This window comes from Doryrhamphus excisus, chromosome 18 (genome assembly GCF_030265055.1).
Source record: "Doryrhamphus excisus isolate RoL2022-K1 chromosome 18, RoL_Dexc_1.0, whole genome shotgun sequence".
Taxonomy (NCBI): domain Eukaryota; kingdom Metazoa; phylum Chordata; class Actinopteri; order Syngnathiformes; family Syngnathidae; genus Doryrhamphus; species Doryrhamphus excisus.
The window spans coordinates 9,732,106-9,750,922 of NC_080483.1; the positions used below are offsets into that span (position 1 = coordinate 9,732,106).

General features: G+C 42.6%; 2 protein-coding genes across 3 annotated transcripts in view; both read left to right on the forward strand.

Moving 5' to 3' along the window:
- The first annotated feature begins 771 nt into the window (after positions 1-771).
- Positions 772-7,451, forward strand: tmem51b (transmembrane protein 51b). 2 transcript variants are annotated; one of them, XM_058055764.1, is made up of 4 exons: positions 772-1,050; positions 2,687-2,732; positions 3,899-4,331; positions 5,800-7,451. In XM_058055764.1, the coding sequence occupies exons 3-4, from the start codon at positions 3,913-3,915 to the stop codon at positions 6,239-6,241; spliced, it is 861 nt and encodes a 286-aa protein (XP_057911747.1). In that variant the 5' UTR covers positions 772-1,050; positions 2,687-2,732; positions 3,899-3,912; the 3' UTR covers positions 6,242-7,451. The 2 variants fall into 2 exon arrangements, with proteins under 2 accessions (XP_057911747.1, XP_057911746.1); XM_058055763.1 differs by lacking the exon at positions 2,687-2,732 and having other exon boundaries at positions 774-1,050; positions 5,800-7,448.
- A 293-nt stretch (positions 7,452-7,744) lies between these two features.
- The window catches only part of skib (v-ski avian sarcoma viral oncogene homolog b), a 46,651-nt gene continuing 35,578 nt past the window's right edge, over positions 7,745-18,817 (forward strand). Inside the window, exon 1 of the mRNA XM_058055754.1 lies at positions 7,745-9,028. Coding sequence (XP_057911737.1) covers positions 8,138-9,028 — 891 coding nt within the window. The 5' untranslated portion in view covers positions 7,745-8,137. The remainder of the gene's footprint in view (positions 9,029-18,817) is intronic.

Consider the following 18,817-nt stretch of genomic DNA (forward strand, 5'->3'; position numbering starts at 1 on the left):
TAGCAGTTCAAATAGTAAAAAACAGGTTTATCTGCTACTTTATGGGCGTTTTCTTGCTTGTGCTTGCACGTCGTTTAAACATGACCAGTTCAAACCTGCAGAGAAACACCAGACAGATGAAGGAATTTGTTTTGAATGTTTATGTAGCTTTCACTGAGCTAATCTCAGATTGCTTTGGAAGTAATCACATAAAAACTTTGCAAGAAACTACATTTCGGTTATAGGATGCCTCCTACAGGATCAATGTGTAACTTACTTTACTACATGTATGATTTCCTATGCCGCTTATCCTCACTAGGGTCACGGGTATGCTGGAGCCTATCCCAGCTGTCTTTGGGTGAAAGGGGGGGTACACTGGTCACTTGAAATGCATAAAAATAATATATGTAATTGTATAATTACTTATATTTATTATGTTATGTTTACTTGTTGAGACTCTAAACAGTATTTTTTTTACCCCAAATCATAATTGGAAACCCTAACTTGATTAAAAGCTATTAACAATGTTTTTAATTAGATTTTTGGGGGTTATTGAAGACCTTATAGTATAGTACAAGTAGCAGAAAGTGACAAATTCAGTGTTTTATTATGATTTAAAAAAAACATGTTAATTTCTTGTACGACATTAATATTAAATAGACTTTTAAATAAATTGGTAGTAATAATAAATGTGCTCCAATCGTGAAAAAGGGACTACAAAAATGGATGGATAATGTATTTGTATCTCCAACTCCTTGTCAGAACTTCCTTAAACTGCAGTACTAAAGTCTGCCATGAGGCGGCGCTAAAACCTGGCGGCTCACTTGGCTTCCTCTGGGCGCGCTCTCGACAGGAAGGAGGTTCCTCTCAACGAAGGCAGTTGTAGTTTGGACTTTAAAGTTCCTCTTAACTCATTCAAATCCTGTCAAACCTTGGAATAAACACACATTTAGGTGACCTAGCCTCGGACACCCCATCTCCCTGGAGTCCATGTTTGTATTTTTATTCTTCTTTTTGTGGCGACTTTATGTGTTGGTGAGCTCCGTGAAACAGCACACCTGCGTGACTCAGGTAAGTCACCCATGGAGGAAGTCCACGGCCACTGGGCTTTGTTCAATGTAAAGAAAGTCCAGTATAAACACTTCACTTTCCTGTTCGGTTTGGGTTCTGATTTGGTTTAGATTTTAAAAAATGGTGGTAAATGAGGCAGCATTGTAGTAGTTATGGTCCTCCCTCTGAGGTGCCTCCTTCTTTAGCATAGCATTGACTGAAGGACACTTGTTAGCATCTCCTCCCTGTTTGGCTAAATACACTTACTAGTGTACACTGCCTAGACATTAAATAACAGTCCTTGAAACAAGTACCTCGATAACTTAAAAAATACTGTTCAATGTAGAAAGAATACCCTTTGACAGGGGCCCTTCAACTTGCCCTAGCTTACCCCCTTGAACAGCCTTGTACTGCATTCTAAATATAAGCTAAATGTTGCCTGCCATTTATTTCAACTAGTTCATCTCTCCTTTTCCCTCAATTTTGTCAAAGTCATCTGAAAGCTGTTGACCCCTGCATTTGGACCAAAACAAGGTTGTGTTTAATTTAATTTAATTTAATCAAAAGATGGACTCATCATTTGCTGACCAGTGTGACCATTTTAAAATATTCATTCATTCATTTTCTACCGCTTATCCTCACGAGGGTCCCGCGGGCGCTGCTGGAGCCTATCCCAGCTGTCTTCGGGCAAGAGCGACGGGGTACACCCTGGACTGGTCGCCAGCCAATCACAGGGCACATATAGACAAACAACCATTCACACTCACATTGATACCGATGGACAATTTGGAGTCGCCAATTAACCTAGCATGTTTTTGGAATGTGGGAGGAAACCGGAGTACCCGGAGAAAACCCACGCATGCACGGGAAGAACATGCAAACTCCACACAGAGATGGCCGAGGATGGAATTGAACTAGTGTCTCCTAGCTGTGAGGCCTGCACGCTAACCACTCGCTCGCCGTGCAGCATTTTTAAATATGTTTTTTATATTCAGTTTTGCATTATTACCTTCTAACCAGATCACCTATTGCCATTCAATAATTGATTGTTGATTATGTATGTTTCAATAAATAAGCAATTTTTGCTTTTTTTAAATTCTTCATCAGTTTCCAGGAAAGGGTCCTGTAATTGGAATTAACTGACAGCAGAGGGCGACGTCATCACTTGGAGGCGTGAATGAGGGGTAGTAGTAATTGTCTGGTGGCCTACTGACCTTTATATACTTGTATGAGTCCCATTGTTGGTTTCAATACTTATTTGATACTTTATGATTGTGGTCTGTGTCACATTCTAATTTCATTCAAATTTTTGTTAGGATTTCAAATGAGAGTTTCATACGTTATGCTTATTATTATGACTTCATATTGATGAAATGGAGCATGTAGTAGACTACAGGTACGCTGGCTACACATCTAGATGCTCAAAGTAAAAATCCATTCACCAAGTTTTTCCAGCTCTTTCTGTACAATTGGAGCATTTAATGACATCACCACAGCACAACTTCCACATTGTTGTGCACCAGGTGTGGACCAGATGTGCTGATTTTATGACCTTTAGAGTTGTTATTTTCGTCACAAACGGATGCTTCCTGCAGGATGCAATGACGTCAACAACACTTTCCTCTGTGAGAATAATTCACCTCTTGTTTTGCTGCAGAGCATGATTGAGGACCTCCTCCAAAAAAACGCACTCGTATGTTTTTGTAAGTGGGTCTGCATGGAGTCTCAGGTGTAGCATTGGTGCGGTGAGCAGCACAGGAGGTGGTGTGTTAGGTTCCTCAATGTCACCATGAATGTAAGATATTTGCATGCTTTCCTATATGGCTAGCAACTAGCATCGACTTCATTCTTGGATTGTGAGTCACTACGCTCTTCAATGAGGCTGTCTCTTAGGTTCTTGTCAAGACTTGTGTGGACCTACAGTACCTATAGAACCCGCTCATCTGCTTGAAAATTATGTACATTGAAACAAGCCATTCCGTAGTCTAAATTTGAAACACTTTTATGCTAGGAGGCGGCACGGCGGTCGAGTGGTGAGCGCGCAGACCTCACAGCTATTCAGCTAGGGTTCAATTCCACCCTCGGCCATCTCTGTGTGGAGTTTGCATGTTCTCCCCGTGCATGTGTGGGTTTTTTCCGGGTACTCCGGTTTCCTCCCCACATTCCAAAAACATGCTAGGTTAATTGGCGACTCCAAATTGTCCATAGGTATGAATGTGAGTGTGAATGATTGTTTGTCTATATGTGCCCTGTGATTGGCTGGCGACCAGTCCAGGGTGCACCCCGCCTCTCGCCCGAAGACAGCTGGGATAGGCTCCAGCACCCCCGCGACCCTTGTGAGGAAAAAGCGGTAGAAAATGAATGAATAATAAAAAATAAAAACTTAAACTATATTAGGAAAGCAGGAAGTGAACAAATGTAACAGTTACTGATTGTAAAAGTACCAGATGGAGGGGTAGGATTTAATAAGCTTTGCTTCTTCCTACTCCTTTCGGACATGTGGAACTGTGAACTGATTATGTGATGCATTCAGTTGTAATCTGATGCATGTTCAAATGAAATAAAACCATTACATTACCATTACCTTAGTCAAGATGTGGTCCTGAAGTGCAGGGAATCTTATCATAAAGTTGTATATTTTTACTGACGTGTTGATTTAGCAATTCTGTAGCGAGCATCCAGGACAGAGATGCATTGCTTTTGTCACTACACTAATTATCATAGTTTATTTCAGGTAAAATAATATAGAGTGTGTGTGTTGAGAAACGAGCCTTACCCTTTAATATATGCCTTGTATTCTTTTCAAATAAACATTAAACATGATTTTTATATAACCTACATTTTTGGATTGTCTTCCTTTGTGTTGCAGAGTGTCCAGCAGGGATGTGTTCCAGTCGGGGTATTTGCAACAGAAACGAGAGCTCTCGCAACAGGTCCACTCATTCCGAGAGCACCGGTTCGGGGGCCCACTATGCTCTGTGTGCCCTGGGAGTCGGCCTCATCGCCCTGGGCGTGGTCATGATTGTGTGGACGGTGATACCTGTTGATGGCGAGGCGTCCGGCGGCTCCACCAACTCGTCCAGCAACTCCACGGCAGACGGTAATGACGACAATGAAGAAGAAGAGGGCGAGCTCGCCAAGTCCTCGTCGGTCGCCATGGTGCTGGTGGGCGTGGGCCTCGCCATGCTGCTCTTGTCCATTTGCCTTGGCGTTAGAAGCAAGCGGAGAGCTCGTGAAAGCAGAGAGCAGCAGTCGACGGCAGCAGCAACCGCCTTCCTGGACCATGTGGCCAGCGATCAGTCGTGAGTCTGGTTGTGTTTAATATCGACTATCTGTATTAATCTCGTCTAAAAATTAATCAACACAACCTCGCACACAGAGAGAATACAACTATAACTACAACTACAACAGCTTTTGCACATATGGGTTTCTAAAATAAACCTTGTGGTCTAATAGTTCCACATCCCTTTAATTGCCCAGAAGTGGTTCCACCAGGGGGCAGTAATTACCTTTACTATGACATCTTACACCGCCTTCACTAACACACACCTGTATAGTAGACGGCATCTGTAAAGCTCAAGTTTAAATGGAGTGGAGTTTAAATATTTGTTTTCTCTCTGTGTCTATTTGGTAACTATTCTGTAGGGAATATGATGTAGTAGCATTATAATATAGGTTTTTAATTCAACATCATTATTTGTAATATACATGTTTAAAGATTATATGATCCTGGTGTGCAATTTAAAACCTTAATTTAGAAACCCTAAACTCTTTGTGAAACCCTAACTCTGATATGGAATCCTAATTTGAAACCCTAAACTTTATTTGTAACCCTAAACCTAATTAAAAACTGTTGTGAAAGCCTAAAACAGGGGTCTCAAACTCAATTTACTTGGGGGCCACTGGAGCTAGGGTCTAGGTGAGACTGGGCCGCATCAGGTTTTCCAAAAAAAAAAACAAAAAAACGCATTTATTAAAAACAGAAAAATGAATAAACTTGGCTTTGGTTTCGATTTTCTACAAGAAAAGCTCTGATAAAACATTCCACTGTTCTCAAATATCTTACTTTTTATTTTTCTGCACAAAATAAGATGAAAAATAAACAAATCCAAAAGTAAAGAAAATCAATCAATCAGTAATAAATAAATATAATAATAATAACAATAAAACGGCAAATAATACAAACTTAAGAAACCACATATAGCTGATGGGTAGACAAATTCTTTTTTTCAGATTTAAAATGAACAAAGCATTATTAGAGCCCTGTAGACATGACAAAACACGACTATAGTCACATTTATACTCTTTTTATTTACAACATATTGCGCAACTGCAGGGTCTTGAGACACATGCTAACTCGCAAACTAGAGAGCTAGCAACCTAAACGGTAGCCTTCAAGTTATTTCCTTTAAACTTAAATAGCCAAAAACTTACCACTTCCACATGGATAGGGAGGATAACTATTAACAGTTATTTAACCTTTAACATGAACATTAATCAAACGTAATCATTTTTTCTGGGTACATGATACCATACAGTATCCATATCAAACGTGCGCGGGCCGCACTAACATTAACTTTCATATCAAGGCGGGGGCCTCAAGCTAGTGTCCTGCGGGCCACATTTGGCCCGCGGGCCGCGTGTTTGAGACCCCTGGCCTAAAATGAAAACCCAAGTCCATTACAAAACCTTAAATCTGGAATGAAACCCTAATGTGAAACCCTAACCCTGGAATGAAACCCTAATAGGTTTTGTCATGTTCTTCCCCAGAGCTCCAGATCCAGCTTCATTCAACGTCCCCACCTACGAGGAGGTGGTCGGAAGCAGCGACTACCCCGTCCGCCACAGCAACCTTCGCCAAAGCACCACGCATCTCCCCTCCTATGAGGACATTTTAGCAGCCGTGGAGAACGAGGGCGCTGAGCCCGCCAACCAGCCAACCGAAGACACTCAAGTCAACGAGCCCGCGTCTCCCGAGGCCCAACCATCCACCGGCACCGATACTTCCGCACGTCAGCCCAGCCTGCCGGCGCGCAGCGCCAGTCGAGCCAGCCGCTTACTGCGCCCCCTGCGGGTGAGGCGGATTAAATCAGACAAACTACACCTGAAGGACTTTCGTATCCAAATCCGCAGCCCGACACAGAACCCAGTGACCATTGAGCCCATCACACCACCACCGCAGTATGAAAACAATGTGCCCGAGTTAGGGTAGCACCTCCAGCTCCTTCATGGATGCAGTTTTCTCTGGAGGGACTGATGTGGAAACACAATTTTAAAGGTTGGTACAATGTCGATGCGACAATCGCCATATTCATTCTGTCGCCGTGCGTCATTGAAAGCAGCCTTCTTCATTTAAACAGACAGTTTATGTAACATTTACTATTGATGTAACTATTGATGTAGCCGTTTGTGGGGATCGGAGGGCAAAAGGGAATTAATTAGACTGTTCAATGCTGGTAAACGTCACATATATGAACCGTTTGGTCATAACGAAGACGATGCACTGAAATTCAATCTGCTGTTTGTCAATGCTTGTGGAAATAGCTTTTAAATGGATTTGTTTCTCTTAAAGTGTCTAAGGTGCGTAAGGTTGTCACAACACTGGAACAGTAATTTAAAAAAAATAGTATTTCCATGTGAGATAAAGGATACATTTTTTTCAAACATCTTGTATTAAGAATAAATATTTGTCCATTATAATTAGATATTTGTGTTGCCTTATGCAATTTAAAAGGAACCACACTTTACATGTCATTATCTTAACCGTAGAGCTGGCAGTTCAAAGCAGACGTTCGCAACCACAATCGTGCATTTGTGTAATGATTTTAATAGAGGCAAATTTGACACGGCTGTATTTATGTTCAGAAATGTAAGTGTATTTTTATGGTCGAATAAAATCTACAGTATCTGTAGTCCATTTTATATTGTACTCCTGTTTTAAAATGCATGGAACTACTGTAACAAGAGGATTTGCTTAGAGGGGTGGAAGAGTCATTTGAAATACTAATCCCAACTCTTAAAATGTATTAAAAGTACATCTCACATATGAATCTCTAATTTTAAATCAGAGGGTCTAAACTTATTAGGCCTCTAATTAGACTTTAAAATTCAAGTTTTTAATTGAGTTTTCTAAAAAGGCACACAAGTCGTATTTGTTATGTCTACTATATTGGGTCATATGAGTGTGAACATGACTATAGGGGTGTTATGTCAGGTCTAGAGAGCTCTAATGTTTTAAAACGTATGTAGAGGGTTGTAAACAGGTTTCCTATGCTCTAATGCTTAGATTTATAAATAAGGAATCCTACTTACATTAACTTATCACTATAAAGGAGAAATTATTGCACAGTATATTTTTGTGAATTATAATATATATGCTGGTTAAAGTCTGGTATTTGGCTGTTCACATACACTAAAATAAAATTGTTTAATAACGTATTTTGTATTATTCATTCATGTTTTTAACAGTGAATGTGCTGGTATGAAACATTGCAAGTTTTTTTTTTTTTAATCCAACATATTTCCCTTTTAACTCCTCCCCTTCGCCTCACTTCGGAAGGATTCTTTTTTTTTCCCTTTTCCTTTTTTCCCCCTGTGCAGCTGCCATGTAGCAGTGGGAGGCACTGCTGTCTGCTGGAAGAGCCGAGCCCGGGGAGTCAGTCACATTCCTGGCTGGGATTCAATGACTGAAGCAGACACAAACAAACAGAGAGAGAGAGAGAGAGAGAGAGAGAGAGAGAGAGAGGGAGAGAGAGAGGAGGTAGACGAAGAGGAGAGAGAGAGTCCACGCCAGACTGGGTGGCACAATTCAGGCTCACATTAGAAGTGCGTAAAACCGCTTGGAACGCGTAAAAACAACAATCCTCACTCGTGATTGCGCGAGTTTTCCTTCTTTTTTTCATTGTGGGAGTGTTGAAAGTAGTTGTGCGGTAGAGAGGAGGGGATCTTTTTTTTTCTGAATGGACTCTCCGGGAAGAGACGCTGGTCCTGGTCCGGGGAAGCTGGCTGGCTGGCGGCGTGGAAATGCGCATTGGTAACGAACGAGCAAGACACCGATAAAGAACAATCTCGAGCCGATTATTTAGTAGTTTTTTTAAAGGCTAACAAGATGGAAGTGGGCAGCTTTCAGCCTCATCCCGGACTTCAGCAAACTCTGAAGCAGTTCCACCTGAGCTCCATGCGCTCCCTCAGCGGACCGGCGGCGTTCTCCGCCCGCTGGCACCAGGAGTCCCTCTTCAAGGACGCCAAAGCGGCCGAGGTGGTGCTCTCCTTGCCGGCCCACACGCCCCCGGTCATGTCCGGTCCGCTCTTTATACCCTCCGACCGATCCACGGAGCGCTGTGAGACGGTACTGGAGCGGGAGCCCATCTCCTGCTTCGTGGTGGGCGGCGAGAAGCGCCTGTGCCTGCCGCAGATCCTCAACAGCGTTCTGCGGGACTTCTCCCTGCAGCAGATCAACTCCGTGTGCGACGACCTGCATATCTACTGCTCCCGCTGCACCGCCGACCAGCTGGAGATCCTGAAGGTGGTGGGAATCCTGCCCTTCTCTGCGCCCTCCTGCGGCCTCATCACGCAGACTGACGCCGAGCGGCTGTGCAACGCGCTCATCTACGGAGGCTCGTACCCGCCGCGCTGCAACAAGGAACGAGGCTCTCTGGAGCTGGAGCGCACCGAGAAGAGCTTCCGGGTGTACCACGAGTGCTTCGGCCGATGCAAGGGTTTGTTTGTGCCGGAGCTCTACTCGGGCCCCGGCGCTGCCTGCGTGCAGTGCCTGGACTGCAGGCTCATGTTCCCGCCGCACAAGTTTGTCGTGCACAGCCACAAGCGGCTGGAGAACCGGACCGTGCACTGGGGCTTCGACTCGGCCAACTGGCGGGCCTACGTGCTCCTGGACCCGGACTACAACGGCAAAGAGGAGAAGGGTCGCCTGGAGCAGCTGCTCGGAGACTTAAAGGGGAAATACGACTTGAGCGTCACTTTGGGCAGGAAGACGTGCAGGGTGAGTTTGCTTTTTTTGTCTTTTAAACTTTAAGAAGTCACTTTCACGGACTCCTGCAATGCAATAATTGTCTTTAAAAATACATTTTTTAATGAGTATGTTTGCACAACACATCACCACCAGAACCAATGTTGCAATAGAGTTAAGAAGCTGCTCAGTTAGCACGAATACCACTGTTGGGTTCATTGAACACATGCTTCAAATGCAGCTACTGCAGTATTTAAGTTTTAAGAGTTAATTTAAAAAAACAACATCAGGAGGTTGCCTACAGCCACGGCTTTTAATGCCAGTGTTTTTGACCCAGCACTAATGAGAGACCCTGGTAGTTTATCAACCAGTTTATACACCAGACTTTCAATGCAAGACTGTTTATCTATCTATCTATCTATCTATCTATCTATCTATCTATCTATCTATCTATCTATCTATCTATCTATCTATCTATCTATCTATCTATCTATCTATCTATCTATCTATCTATCTATCTATCTATCTATCTATCTATCTATCTGTCTCTCTCTGTCTCTCTCTGTCTCTCTCTGTCTCTCTATATCTCTCTATATCTGTCTATCTATAGCTATCTTTTTTTTTAAATAATTTATTTATTTAATATGTGCCGGTAGTTTGCAGTACATATTACTGAAAGCTTGTACTAATACTTTGATGACCTAATTTACCTACTGTACATTCAAAATATTAGGCACAGTTTGGCGTTACATTACAATGAAGTTCGCCCATAAGCCAAATATTGTGGCTTACGTGTTGAACGTTATTAACATAGCAACTGTGTGACAAACCGCCTTATAAGACATTCATACTATGAGAGTCGCATATCGTTGGATTGGTTGTTAACATTCCAAACATAGCAGAGTGAGTTAAAAAGCATCCAAACTGCTACCAACAAGCATGGAAGGAATATGGAACAATCAAGGTTATTGTTTGTGGGTCATGGCGTATGGATGGTGTAGTCTTGCCTGGCGTGATACATTGTGGTCACCTACAATAATGCATTTCTAGTGTACAGGTGTACCTTGGCGATAAATGAAGTGTGGGGGGGTGGAGGTGATGTTGGTGCCACAATGAGGTTTAAAAAAAAAAAGTCAGATGTGGTCGTGGTGGAACAAGGTGTGTGCGTCGGCGTGTGTCGCCATATGAGGGCATCCTTGCGTGGTTCAGCGTGGAACGTCGGAGCCGTGGACAAAAGGACCAGGAGACGAGCTCAGTTAGTCACAGAGCAGCTGTTGTGTGGGACTCTGCTAATGAGTGGACATCTCTGTCCCCGGGCACCATCGCCATGGTGCCAGGAGATGTCTCATATGAGGGGGACATTCAGCAGCAAATTTTCAAATCAAAGGTTTTGACTTTAACTTGCGGAATTGGTGATGAGCTAACGTCTAAAGTCCGGGTAACCTCACTCCATTCACGTTTCATTTTTTTGTGTTGTCAGTCTACGTATATATATATATATATAGTATATATATACAGTATATACTACTAATACTACTACTGCTGGGTCTGGTTACTGAACACAAGTGTACATTTCAGTATTTACAGTGTAGACTTTATGCTAACTTTGCCAGCCAAGAGGAACCTCACTCCATTCACATGTACTGTATAAAGACCGATAGACATTCAACTACATTTTATTTCATCAGTTAGGATTAATTCGTTGTTATTTTTAACACAGGGCTGCACGGTGGTCGAGTGGTTAGCGTGCAGACCTCACAGCTCGGAGGAGTGGGTTTTTTTCCGGGTACTACGGTTTCCTCCCATATTCCAAAAACATGCTAGGTTAATTGGCGACTCCAAATTGTCCATAGGTATGAATGTGAGTGTGAATGGTTGTTTGTCTATATGTGCCCTGTGATTGGCTGGCGACCAGTCCAGGGTGTACCCCGCCTCTCGCCCGAAGACAGCTAGGATAGGCTCCAGCACCCCCGCGACCCTTGTGAGGATAGGATGAATGAATGAATTAATTAATTGATTTTTAATACATTATTTTTAGGGATGGAAAAAAATGTTAACTTGACAGCACCTTTTGCTAGTCAGCTAGGATAGGCTCCAGCATACCCCCTGCGACCCGAGTTAGGATAAGCGGCATAGAAAATTTAATATTTTGTTTCGTTTAATTTTAAGAAAATACAATTTAAAAAATTGTAGTTAAACTACATTTATATTTATAATTCTATAATTATATGAGCTTACTGTTATTTAATATAATTTAGTATTTTATGGCTAAAGACATGGTTTATTCCTTGAATTTAATTGAATTACAAAATATTTTATTTCATTTTAGTTAAATTTTTAAATTCCATTTAATATTTTAATTTAATTGTAGTTGATTTAAGTTAGTTGAAGTCTTATGTTCACATGCAGCCTGTTTTGGCAGTAAAGTAAGAATTACGACCTTAATGAATGTGCTTTGCTGGTAGCAGGCAAATAGTGACAACATAACATATGTTCTTTTTATATTTCTATTTATTACATTTATTATTATTTTTTTATCCATGATTGACAAAATGATCCAAATTTGATCCATCCCCTGACGGCCTCCCAGCAAGTGTGATACTCACATGGGTGGGGTGGGGGGATGTGGGGGGTGGGGGGCGGTCAGTGCGTGTTGGCTGTGGTTCACTGTCAGTCGTGTCCCACTTAGCAGACAGGCGTTCTCCTGGGGGAGCCGCACACCAGCGCTCTCCCATACATCAAGCTGACAGGCCAAGCTGCTCAAAGGCCAGACGGGAGCTCGCACACCAAACTCGGCCCGGCTTAAAAAATAAACCGGCCTCAGCCTTTTCTCGCACGTCACACAGCCTTTTATAATATTGTGTGTTCAGACCTGAAGATGTCATTGATCAGCGTCCATTGGAGGCAGCATCTGTTTCATTGATTTCCATTATCAATACAGCATTAATATTGGTGCTATTAATGTGATGCATAAGAACTGTGGGGAATGTAAGCCCGTGAGGGTGGAGGGGGGGGCTATGTGGGGGGGTGTGTGTGTGGCAAGGGGGGTCAGACGGCTGAATCATCGTGTCTGTTCCGCATCACGTCCAGCATTTGTCCATTTCGCTCCTCATTTGCCCAACGCTGGCATGAGAGCAGATTGCCGAGGGGGGGGACTGCGGACTGGCTCATTCAAAGATGCAGGGGGTGTGCAAGCCAGGCCTTGACCTGTGTTGTCAAAGGGCCACGACCCCTGACCTTTCCCCAAAGACACTGACACAGCTCCACCCCCCACCATCCCATGTGTTCCATGCCATCCAATCACATGTCCACTCCACTGGACAGATGGCTGTGTGATGAAGCAAGCAGGAAGAAAACACATTGGACCTGCAGCTAACTTTGGGATTTTTAATTGCAAAACTTTTCCACTATGTCTGGATTTGAAAAGATCGCTTCACTGGGTCACACATCGTTTATAATTGTCCTGAATGCCAACTCAGTCACATTTGCATCCCAAAAAAAAAAAAAGTGTCTGGGAATTGAACTTTTCCGTGTCCATTAAAAGTAGTGCGTATGAGTTAGTCCCTTCTTTAATGGCACCGATATTAAAGTCACTCAGCTGGAGCCAATTTATGCCATTTTTCATCCCATTGTTCCTCTGACTGGGAGAAATTAGCCTCAAAGCTGGCGTCAACCAATCAAGGGAGTGTCAAGGGCCTGTGACTCCACTTCACCACCGTGATTAAAGTGATTGGATTCATGAAAAACAGACGCCTAAAAATGTCAGCTTCACAAAAACCGCTGTAAACATATTATAAATGAAAATTCATATTGTCCATAGGTATGAATGTGAGTGTGAATGGTTGTTTGTCTATATGTGCCCTGTGATTGGCTGGCGACCAGTCCAGGGTGTACCCCGCCTCTCGCCCGAAGACAGCTGGGATAGGCTCCAGCATAGCCACGACCCTTGTGAGGATAAATGGTATAGAAAACAGATGGATGGAAATAATATATCAATTAACATTACATTATATTTTACTGTATTGGTATCATTTTTTCCACGTAATAATAATAATAATAATAATAATCATAGGATAAGTGGAAGAAAATAAATGAATGAATGAATATTTTTGACATCATTTCTTCCCACGGCTGCACGGTGGTCGAGTGGTTAGCGCGCAGACCTCACAGCTAGGAGACCAGGGTTCAATTCCACCCTCCGTCATCTCTGTGTGGAGTTTGCATGTTCTTCCCGTGCGGAGTACCGGGTACTCCGGTTTCCTCCCACATTCCAAAAACATGCTAGGTTAATTGGCGACTCCAAATTGTCCATAGGTATGAATGTGAGTGTGAATGGTTGTTTGTCTATATGTGCCCTGTGATTGGCTGGCGACCAGTCCAGGGTGTACCCCGCCTCTCGCCTGAAAACAGCTGGGATAGGCTCCAGCCTTGCCGCGACCCTTGTGTGTATAAGCAATATAGAAAATGGATGGAAATAATATCATATATATTAACAATACATTATATTACACTATATTGGTATAATTTTTTCCACTTAATAATCATAATAATTCATATTTTTGACATAATCTTTTCCCAGTTTAAATGAGTCTGTCCCCATTCTGCCTGAAATATATGTATGAAATATATATGCATATTTTAAAGCCTTTAACGGTAAGTTTACATAACTCCACAAGATGTTGCATGCTTTGAATGGGAAAAAGTAGCGCCATCTGGTGGGCAAATATAAAAAAACTACTTCAATGCCAGTAGTTCAAATTGATATTTTATGCAAATATAAATATAAGTTATAGAAATGGCATTTTCCATGGGACATTTTTGGAACAAATGTGCCGGTTTGTTGCCATTTTCAGCCAAAATGGCTTGAAGATCCAAAAGTGAGCGTCACCAACGGGTCTCTTGCGGGTTAAGCGGCTAGTTGTATAAGTTCGATGCTCTTGCATTGGACGCAGTTGCATGTCATGTCAGCAGGATCCGTTTGGCGGTCTAGATTAAAATGAGCTCACGAGTCGGCTCATTTCCATTCCCATCTGTCTGCTGACCTCGAGGAAGCGACGAGCTGACATCCTGTCGGTCTTTGACGGGACCGTCTGCCTAACGCGTCATATCCAGTTTAGTGGGATTTGCACATCCTGCAAGCTCGGCCTGTTGAGTGTTCCTGAGCTTTCTTGGCTTTCTTTGTACCCTTGGTCGTCCTTATCTTTGTCCCAAGCCCCCTCCGAGAAGCCCTCCATCCCTCCCTCCCGCCCGCCCGCCGCAGCCCGTCACCTTGTCGCCGCAGCGCATGCTGCCAAGCGTTTGGCCTCTGCGGGTCTCCACGCTCCTGTGTGTCAGGAGCTCCCAGGGGTTGTGGCCTCCATTCTCCCAGAGGTGACCTCATGTTAAGAGTGTCAGCTGGGGTTCTGTCTTGGCTGATGTGTGCTAAAGATCTGCCGCCTCCTTTGTTCCAGGGTCTGGCCTTTCAGAGGCTGTGAAGTGCAGTCCTTTCTTTCTTTTTTTTTTTTGTTCTAGGGTCTTGTTTCTTTCTTCTGGCTGCTAACCTCGCACTCTCGCCGGCTGGGAAATCCGAGTGTGCACGTTTGCCACGTCATTGGTTTGTATTGGGCTCAAAAGTGGTGTCTGAATGTCTGATAGTTACAGGGAGGGGCCCTTATTTTTGCATTTATAATCCTATCATTAGGAAACATATTTGAAGACATGTTGAATGCTTCCCAGCAGCAGTAAATCAACAATTTGCGCTATTACTCAAAGCTACAGTACATGGTAATGTACGAAGTATGAATGTCTCATCAATACCTTAGAAGGCAACATATGCTATTAATGTTAACAAACATGACAGCCGTTATGTTATTCTGAAAAAAATTAAGTAAAAGTATATATATAAATATACATTAAATAAACACATAATGCATATATTAATGAATACATGGGCAATTGGTACTTTAAATAAGGTAAATATATGGTTAGAAAACATTTCAGAATTTAACCAAATAAAAAAATGTAATAAATGAAGTTTGGAAAAAATGTCCAATGTATATGAATTTCTTTAAATATTTTAATTTATTGACTGATTGATTTGAAGCCCTGAGTTATATTATTAATACATAACAACCAAAATAAAAAATAATAAAAATATTATTTTTTATTTGGTTGTTTTCTACATTTTTATTTTAATTTAGTATGATTTTAATTTGTTATACAACTTTTATTCTTTGAAGATCAATTTAGTATTTCTCAATGAAAATAAATACAAATTAAGTAACTTGAAAAATGTGTAAGTTAATAAAATTTTTGAATACATATTTATATATCATTTATAAAATTCAGGAGTTTGAGATTTATTTTTATAAAAAATGGAAAAAAATTACAATGCAGTTCTGAATTTGTTTTCTACATTTGTATTTTATTTTTTACATCTTTTTTTCAATCATTATTATTTTGGCTAATTTTAATTTTTGAAGGGAAAAAAATGCTCCCAGTTTTATTAAAAAATGTCATGAAAACGTAAAAAAAAAAACGAAAGAATTAAAAGTTTTTTTGTAGAATATTTTATTAAATACTATGAATTTTCAGGGCCGAAATTGAAAGATAATAGCACATTATGGTCTGAAAAGGTTAGTTTTGTCATTGAAATAAGAACGGTTATAACAATCCAAATAATCAATGACCTTTTGGATGGATAGATGGCGGTTGACGCCCCTATCGGGTTAGTCACCATCAATTTCTCCCCGATCACCTCTCGGGTTTGGAGACGTGTGATTAAGAGTCAAGCCCATCTGTTGCAGAGACAGGAAATCCCAGTCTGCATCTGCTGTTGGCTGAGATGCTAAGCTGCAGCAGTCAAGGGCTGCCGGGGTGTTCGGTGGTGGGGTTTAAACTCTGATAATCCCGCCTCACTTCTGGAATGCAAAGCGAGCGTGGTTACGCATCCTGACCTGGGAAACAAGAGATGGACTCAGACAGGCTTTACATCATCAGGCTGGTGGAAGCCATAAGCATCCCCTATGGAATGCAGTAATTAGAGCGTGCAATGGATGTGCTGCAGATAAGACTCTGAGAATCCCCCCAGCGTTCCAGTTGCACGTATCCTTTTCTCCTTTGGATGAGACACTAGCAGGAATTCTGAGGGTTTGTTCTTAGTAGTTATTTGGTTCGGTCCAAAAAATACAAAAAAAACTTGATGGTGACAGGAGTACTAGAAGAAAATCGATGCATGCACGGGGACAACATGCAAACTCCACACAGAGATGCCTGAGAGGGGAATCGAACTCGGGTCTCCTAGCTGTATGGCTAACCACTCCTAGTTACTCTATCACCAAATCCAAAATAAAGTTTGACATAAAAAAAGCCAAAATTTCGCCATTTAAACAGCCTGATGGTCGCGATTGTATAATGACTATGATCACCAATTCCGCCTAGCAACAGGCAGGAAAAAAATCATCTTAGAAATTCTGTGGCTATTTTCAGTATCACATGGTTTTGCTCGTATTTGATGACATCATATATGGTGTTTTGGTCCGTCGATGCAGTGGGCATCCACACTCACCTCCACCTTTTTGGTCCGGTCCTGGGTTTGTTAGCCTGCTTTCATATTTGAGTCAAGAAATCGTACTAGCACAGCAAACGTACTGGAGTAAAATGACAAGTGTGAAGGCACCCTTAGCTTCTAGTGCTAAGTTTGATCCCTAAAGCTCCACTGACTGTTGGATCACGTTCGAGATGAGATGTAGAGGCGCTCCAGCCAGAGCAGAAGCAGGCCCTGCTGGTGCCATATGACAAATCGGCAAGCGGGCTCTTGCCTACAGTCCGCCCACCGACCACCTCCAAAGCTGGGATGGAGGAGGATTAGCTCACACGGCTAAAGCAAACGGACTGCTCGGTGTTCAGATCGCTTTCAGGCCAAATCTTGTTTGTGCCTCCTGTTTTTCATGGCGTTCATCAGCAGCGGGGTCGCGCTTCACTTCACTGGTGCCAGGCATCGTGTGTGGAACATTAAAAAAAAAAGGAATGTTTGGAGCATTTGCATTGCATGGCTGCCATGTTATTTAGGATATGTGTAATTAGTTAGGGGATTACAGACACAATTTAGGCTCCGCCCACTTAATAGGATGCGGTAATGGAGACGAAAAAAAGGATGACAGATAGTTTTATGAAGTACATTTTTAATGGAGCCTATCCCAGCTGTCTTACACCCTGGACTGGTCGCCAGCCAATCACAGGGCACATATAGACAAACAACCATTCACACTCACATTCATACCTATGGACAATTTGGAGTCGCTAATTAACCTAGCATGTTTTTGGAATGTGGGATGAAACCGGAATACCCGGATAAAACCCACACATGCACGTGGAGAACATGCAAACTCCACACAGAGATGGCCGAGGGTGGAATTGAACTCGGGTCTACTAGCTGTGAGGCCTGTGTGCCCACCACTTGACCACCGTGCAGCCCTAAAATGAGTAGTTAACATTTTTAAATGTTACTAATGTTTATTTATATTTAACACAGAGTAGCGATTCAATTCTCAAATCTAAGTAGTTGAAATAAAGTTTGCCATTTTGCTATTGAAACAGTCTAGTGGTTGCTACTCCAATTCTGCCTAGCAACAGGCAGGAAAAATCTTTTGTTGTCAAGTTTTTCTGATGAACTTTGACACAGAAAGTCACCCGTAACCAAAAGATAATAAAACATATGGCATGACCAGGAAAAATAAAGGGTGCTACTCTGTGGATCTATACGGCGACGCTTGCACGATAGCTTCAAATGAATGTTCACTGTAAAGTTTTTGTGATGAATTATGCAAACGCCACAACATTATGGGATGGCCACATCAAAGACGAATGGCGCTCATTTCTTCCGCTCTGTTGTGTTGAGCTGTCATTCATTCATTTTGTACCGCTTTTCCTCATGGAAACACCCTACAGGGGTACACCCTGGACTGGTCACCAGCCAATCACAGGGCACATATAGACAAACAACCATTCACACTCGCATTCATACCTATGGACAATTTGGAGTCACCAATTAACCTAGCATGTTTTTGGAATGTGGGAGGAAACCGGAGTACCCGGAGAAAACCCACGCATGCACGGGGAGAACATGCAAACTCCACACAGAGATAACGGAGGGTGAAATTGAACCCTGGTTTTCTAGCTGTGAGGTCTGCACGCTAACCACTCGACCGCCGTGCAGCCTTACCTAGTGATAATTGAATAATTTTCTACATTGTTTCAACAATTGAATGATGCCCGGTGAGATACATTGTGACCATGTAGTTTATTTTTATTTTTTTTTGTATGGAAACTATACTTATGTCTGCAGAAGGAGTTTGATGTACAGACTGTGGTGTGTGTGTGTGTGTGTGTTGTGGGTTTTTGTGCGTGTGGGCAGGTGCGCCACCGACAGACTGAAGTCATCCCGCTTTTGGAGTCTGCCGCCGACAGCGTATGGTGTTTGATTGGAGGGCGGCTGCGGTTGCTAAGCAGAGCTGTTCTCTGTGTGCTAAATAAGAACTCAAAGAAAAGCGCAGCGGAGCGCACACACACACACACACACACACACACATAGCATATGTATGCTACGCTATGCATGTACAGACCTCAAACTGCATGGACCTCTTACAGTAGAGAGACCTCACCCTTACTGTGGCTTCGCCAGTCTCCTCCCCCTCAGCTCTCCTCCACACTCCATCACGCACTCTTTTCCCTGCGGCCCAGCTCGCCTCTCCATCACCGAGACCGCTCACCTCCTCCGTTTGACATCGGTCCGACCCTGTAGGACATAGCGCAGGCCCGTTATATACTCTACTGCAGACCTGG

Excerpts from the sequence above, each read along its gene's own strand:
- tmem51b (XM_058055764.1), top strand. The coding sequence starts at position 3,913 with ATGTGTTCCAGTCGGGGTATTTGCAACAGAAACGAGAGCTCTCGCAAC. Across the intron at positions 4,332-5,799 it reads CATGTGGCCAGCGATCAGTC|AGCTCCAGATCCAGCTTCAT; the intron begins GTGAGTCTGGTT and ends GTTCTTCCCCAG.